This window comes from Polistes dominula, unplaced genomic scaffold (assembly GCF_049000335.1).
Source record: "Polistes dominula isolate Pdom_NZ unplaced genomic scaffold, Pdom_raw_medaka contig_73, whole genome shotgun sequence".
Classification (NCBI taxonomy): Eukaryota; Metazoa; Arthropoda; class Insecta; order Hymenoptera; family Vespidae; genus Polistes; species Polistes dominula.
The window spans coordinates 10,088,607-10,095,298 of NW_028300951.1; the positions used below are offsets into that span (position 1 = coordinate 10,088,607).

The 6,692-nt window shown below is 31.6% G+C and overlaps 1 protein-coding gene across 1 annotated transcript; it reads left to right on the top strand.

Moving 5' to 3' along the window:
- Window positions 1-4,645: 4,645 nt before the first annotated feature.
- Window positions 4,646-6,236, top strand: LOC107073422 (uncharacterized). Its single transcript, XM_089171925.1, has 2 exons — window positions 4,646-5,795; window positions 6,145-6,236. The coding sequence occupies exon 1, from the start codon at window positions 4,898-4,900 to the stop codon at window positions 5,792-5,794; it is 897 nt and encodes a 298-aa protein (XP_089028051.1). The 5' UTR covers window positions 4,646-4,897; the 3' UTR covers window position 5,795; window positions 6,145-6,236.
- Window positions 6,237-6,692: the final 456 nt, after the last annotated feature.

Sequence of the window (6,692 nt, forward strand, 5' to 3'; positions counted from 1 at the left end):
AAATACTGAAATTTATTACATTAAACGCATATTACTTGAAGTGAACATTAATTTTAAGTTTTTTTTAAATAACAATATTTTATCTTTTTAAATAACAATGTTTAAAATAAAATTTAATAATATAATGACATATGATATATTTCAAAACACAGATGAATACATAATCCTACATTACATTTTTTACATTCGTAATGTGTATCCTTGTTCTTATCATTTTTTGCACACACTACACATCTACGCCTTGCACTTTTCCGAATTGCTTTATTGTTTTCATATGGAGACAGAAAATGCTTTTGCGTCAAACGAAAAGGCTCATTGTTAGTATCTCTACCTCTTAATGTATATCCATTAGTTTCATCTAAGTATTTTCTTAATATTTGTTTTATTAAATTTAAATCAATCAAAATAAATTAATCGAAATAGATAATCTACATTATCATTAGAGGTCTACATTACCATAAGACCAATTATAAAATTTTAAAACGGGCGAAACAAGCGAAATTTGATTTGGACGCCAATAGGCGTCAACAGTAGTCAAGAGTGTTAAAAGGTTAAGGGGGTTAAAATATATTACACTAAAATGGACTGGATATGTTATAAAAATGTATGAAAATAGCATAAATTGGAAATCAAAAAAGCAAAATATTGTAACGAAATCATCGACCGAACCTGAGTATGATGTGGCGTTATCAGTATGCGTAAGTGAAGTTAAGTTAGTTAAAGAATTGCTGAAAGAGTTTGAAATAGAAATTAATAATCCGATATGTATTTATAAAGATAATTCAGGAGCGATTAGTATAAGTAAATATGGAAATATGACAAAGAATTCAAAATACATTGAAACACATTATCACTTTGATAATGAGAATTATATAAATGATGAGAATAATATAATTTGATGTAACAAAAATAAACTCAAACGAAAATCCTGCAGATATATTTACAAAACCGTTAGGGCGCATCAAGTTTGGAAAGTTTTGAGAGAATTTAAAGTTAGATTATAAGTTAACGAACGAGATCTAAAGATACGCAATATTAACTGTAAGGAGGCGTGTTGAAGTATTGTACAGTTTATATTGCTGATAAACTTAAACGGCAGCGACTGAATCGATCCGAATCAATCAGATTTTCTTCAAATGATTCTATTTATTTTACCGTAGTTAGCCGTATATGAGCCGTTTATTTTGAAAGTGGCCTAAGTCCATTTTCCAAAAAAATCGAGTTAGTTACCGTAATAGTTACATTTTTACATGATCTTTTTATTCTGAAGCAATTTGTTACAAAAATAATTAAAATCATGAAGATTTTGTTGCAAGAAAATTTGACGATTAACGGAATGATGAAAAATTTATTTTGAAAGTGGCCTAAGTCCATTTATGTAGGAGAGTTGTAAATGTAGCAGAGGTAGACAAAAACTAGTATTCAGTCCTTTCTGTATATCCTATTTTATTGGAAAGGAAATCTCTATTCAGACTAAAAGAAAAGATTAGGTAGGCTATAAAAACATAAACGAACCTTAAGGATTATCAGGATATATTGGTGTAATAAAAACCATGTGTGCAGTTTCGGGACCCTTTGAAGAATTTCAGATACCTTTGTAAACATATGCAATACCATAAAAAGGAGTATAGGGCATTTCTGATATAAAAGACGTGGAAAAAAATAAGAGAGCAGCAGTCTCAGTCGTAGAAGTAGAGCAGTAGTCACAGTAGCAGTCATAGCCGCAGTTAGTCTTCAGTCGTAACAGTCGCAGTTGTTGAATAACCAGTACGTTTAATTAATATAAAACTTAAAATTTAATATTAAATTTTAGAAATTATTTCACCCATGGGGAAGAACAGAACAAGACTATTATTTAGTTCAAATAGTGAAGAAAAAATAGTAAGTAATGATTTAAAAAAAAAATCGAAAAAGAAACCGAATTATAGAACAATATTCGTCTTCAGAGGATGAAGATATAAATAACAATAGAGAAAAAATTGATGAATCACACATCCAAAAAGTGCGAAAAATTAAACGGAATTCAGGAAAAAGATATTGTACTCAAACCGGAAATATTGTACCGGAAAAAATTTTCGAAAACAAAGATTGCCGGTGTCGGAATGCATGCACAAAAAATTACGATGAAAAAGAAAGAAAGAATATTTTTGAGAAGTTTTGGGGTTTTGGAAATTTTAACAAACAAAATGTATTGCTTTACGAAGCTGTAGAGCGCAAAATTGTGGAACGAAGACGTCAAAGAAACGGAAAAGGTTCGCCAAAAAATTGGAGTTTTAGATATTTGTTGCATTCTACAAACGGAAAAGTTCCCGTGTGTAAAAAATTCTTTTTAGATACATTTAAAATAAGTGAAGGACGCTTAAAACGAGTATTAAACTCTGCAAATGTAGGCGATGATTTACGTGGAATGATGGTTGGATCATCAAGAAAATTATCTGAGGAAAGAAAAAAGCATGTTCAAAACCATATTAATAGTTTTCCTAAATTTGAATCCCATTATACTAGATCTCATAATCCTAATAGAAGATATTTACATCCTGATCTAACTCTTAGGAAAATGTTTAATTTATACGAGCTTTATTGTGAGGAAAATAAAATAAAAGCCGTTAATGAGTGGACTTACAGAAAAATATTTAAAAAAGATTTTGATTTACATTTCCACCAACCGCGCAAAGATACATGTCAAAAATGCGACTTATTGCACATCAAAATTAAAGCATCGAATGATGATGAAGAAAAGAATAGACTTACAGAAAAACACGATGTCCATTTAAGACTAACAGAATCAGCTAGGAATTCACTGAAACAAGATCAGGAGCAAGTATTGCGTAATTCAAATTATTATTTTGCTTTCTCGTTCGACTTGCAAAAAGCATTACCGTATCCCAAGTTGACTACCTCAGTAGTATATTACAAACGCAATATGTATGTTCTAAATTTAGGCACTCACAATTTTCATAACGATAACGTTTACATGTACGTTTGGGATGAAACTATTGCATCCAGAGGTGCTCAAGAAATTGTTTCATGCATCCTAAAACATGTTAAAAATTTAAAAAGTGAAAGACACATTATAGCTTACAGTGACATGTGCACCGGGCAAAATAGAAACATTAAAATAGCTTTAATGTGGTTAAAAATTGTCCAATCTCTGGAAAATAATGTAGAAATCATAGATCACAAATTTTTAATATCAGGACATTCGTTTTTACCAAATGATAGAGATTTTGGCGTGGTAGAAATGTCATTAAAAAAAAATAATTTACTGTTCGTTCCCCAAGATTATTACAAGATTATGAAAAAGTGTCGGAAAGGTAATAATTTTATTGTAAATGAAATGAGACAAGAAGATTTTGTATCAACAAAATTATCAGAAGATGCAATTTTTAAAAGAGTAAAAAATTCTAATGGAGAATCAATAAACTGGCTAAAAATATGTTGGATGCGTTTTGTCAGAAATGAACCGTATAAAATTTTCTATAAGACATCAATGAATAAGAATGAAAATTTTAAAGTCCTGAATTTATTACCACGTCGGGGTAGACCAAAAAAGTTTGAAAATATTGTATTGACACCACTGTATAAAAATATCAGACAAATTACAACAGCAAAATTCAAGGACATAATGGACCTATTAGGATATATACCACCGGAACATCATGATTACTTCAAATCCCTTTCACACGCACAAAATGTAGATGAGTAGTAAATTGTTTTGTAATAAATTTATGTTTGTAATTTTGCACGTTATGTAGTTCATTGAATCGCATAAATTATGTTCCTGAAGTGTTTTAAGGATATGTAAAATAAATTCAGTATTGTTTTTTTTCAATTTGAAGCATCTTAAATTATGTTGAATGGACTTGGGCACCTTCAAATTTTATAATGAATCTGGTTGTTAATTTTGAAAGTGGCCTATCTCCATTCGTGGTTAGAAAACGCATATTAATTACTTAATAATTGCCACTATTTTAATAGGAAATATAAATTTGAAGCCTGTAGATACACTTAAGCAGTATAACTCGTTAGTATCTTGTACGTATATTTTTAAATTCATTGAAACGCAAACCCTTAAATATATCGATTTTAAGGGTTCATTCTGGTTTATAATTTTGAAAAAATTAATTTTTTTTTTTTACATTTTTCGAAAGTAGACATATGTAGAAATATCATACAAAAATTTTAGAACGATCCGAGCAGTCTAAGTATATTATTTTGCGACCCAAACGCAGAGATATTACAGAGAGAGGAGACAAACCATAAACGGTTGTTTAAGTGGAAATGTCTCTGCATATTATTCAGAATGGTGTAGGAAAACAAAACTAGTATTCAGTTTTTTTCGCTATATTCTTTTTTTTTGGAAAGGTTTTTTGGTATTGGTGTGCATGGTATTAATATGTTTTGCAAACTTATGGACCTCGGAAAAGGTTTAAGTATCTCTGCATATTATGGAATCGTTGACTTTATACTAATCGCGGTCAATACTGTTTTTAACGTAGTGTCGCATAAAGCCGTCACCGAAGAGCAACTCGAAAACAAGAAACGAGGAGAACCAGAGGATATTCTGTCTGTTTCTGGCGACGGCTCTTGGGCCAAAAGAGGATTCTCTTCGTTGATTGGAATAGTTTTTCTAATTTTAAAATACAGTGGAAAAATTGTCGTCGTTTCTATAAGGTCAACTTACTGTAAGGGATGTGAGATGTGGAAAAGAAAAGTGAAGGAAGTAAACTATCTTGCCTGGTACGAACAGCATAAAACGCATTGTACGATAAACCATGAAGGTAGTGCCGGGAAGATGGAGGTTGATGGTATCGTGGAGATGTTTCTTTGATCACTCAAGAAGTTCTCCGTAAAATATGGTTTTTATATCGGCGATGGCGACACAAAAACTTTTCAAATGTTGCTAAATGTTTTTCCCTACGGCAAAGATTTTGTTATCAAAAAATTAGAGTGTGTTTTACATGTTGCCAAACGAGTTTTCAACCGTGCTAATGAAGCACGAAAAGCACTGATTCAAAAGAGAAAAGCTTTGAAACAAGCGGAAGCCAAGAAACCTGCTGCAAAAAAAGGACCGAAGAAAGTTGTAAAAAAGAAAAAAGTTATTAAAAAAAGTGTTCCAGTGATTAAAACTCAACGATTGACTATAAAGTTGATGAAGGAATTGTCAACTAACTATGGGTTAGCTGTTCAAAGAAATAAAAATTCAATTGAGAACATGAGAAAGGAAATTTGGGCGGGGTACTATCACAAAATTTCTACTGATGATGACCCGCAACATACATACTGTTCTAGCAACTGGTGTAAGTATCGTAAAGTTGAGGCAGCTAAAACCCTTGATACTTATAAACATCCTCCTCCTCTCGCTAAAGATGTCCAAGAAGTATTAAAGCCAGTGTACGAAGACCTGACAAAACCAGAATTGCTTGAAAGATGTTTAGGTGGCAACACTCAAAATAATAATGAGTGCTTCAACAAATGCGTTTGGGCTATGGTGCCTAAACATCTATTTAATGGTAAAAAAATTGTGGAAATAGCTTGTCAATTGGCAGCTTGTATATTTAACGAAGGTTTTGATCCAATACTAAAAATAATGCACGTTTTGGAGATAAAACTTGGCCCTATCGCAGTCAATTACGCTAGTAACCGCGACAACACGCGTGTGCGTTCAGCCAATCGTTTGAGCAGAGAAGCTTTGATAGAGGCCAGGACACAACTAAAAAAGGCTAGAGTGGAAAAAAATGAGTATTTTGAAGAAGCAGAAGGCATACTGTATGGTGCAGGCATCGCAGAATAAGGTAAAGTCAGACTTTTTTAAAATTTGTTAAAAGAAACTTTAATCGCGTTTTTCTCGAAACAACGTTTTTTCGGTTGGCGGGCATGATATCTCCGAAACTACTCAACCGATCCTTCTGAAATTTTAACCACATACTCTACACATGAATGGCTATCTCGCATGCTACAACCAAGTTAAAATATTAATTTTTAGTATTTTTTTTTTACAAAAAACTGCGAAAAAAATCAACGATTTTTTTTTTTCGAAAAATGGCTGTCATTTTGTTTTGCTTTCATAAAAATTGATAGTTTTAGCATACCCGATAGCCATTGTCATACTAAATTTAAAACCGTTTAATTTTTTTGTTTTAGATCACCCGTTCTCAAATTTCGATGCCCGCCAACAGCATACCTTTTTTTGAAGGGTTCACGTTTGTCAGCCATTTTGGATGTCAAAAAATGTTCTGAACAATAAAAAAAATTGTTTTCTTGTACTTCTAGAGTGTATTTATCATACCCAACAACTTTCATATGTATATGTATCCTACAAAGCCTAAAAAAAAAATCGTGAAAATAGCCTTTTTTTCGGCGTATAAACCAGAATGAACCCTTAAGATAAATGGACTTAGGCCACTTTCAAAATAAACGGCTCATATATAGCTCCACGTGATGTAAACGCGTTTGCGCTTGGTCTTTGATGATCATTAAAATATGTAAGTTTTGAATAAATTAGTTGTAATAAATAATAATAGGTATACTTTCAAGTTTGTTATCATCCAACCAACCCGATCCACAACCAATTTTAATAAAATTTAACAATTATTAATATAAATTATCAGCGCATTAAATAAATATGTCTAATAGTAAGTATACCACTGGTGGTACGTACACCTAGCACGGAACGTGTTAGTGTCTTCATA

Bases quoted from the DNA above. Each gene is read 5' to 3' on its own strand.
- LOC107073422 (XM_089171925.1), top strand. From the start codon at position 4,898: ATGTTGCTAAATGTTTTTCCCTACGGCAAAGATTTTGTTATCAAAAAA.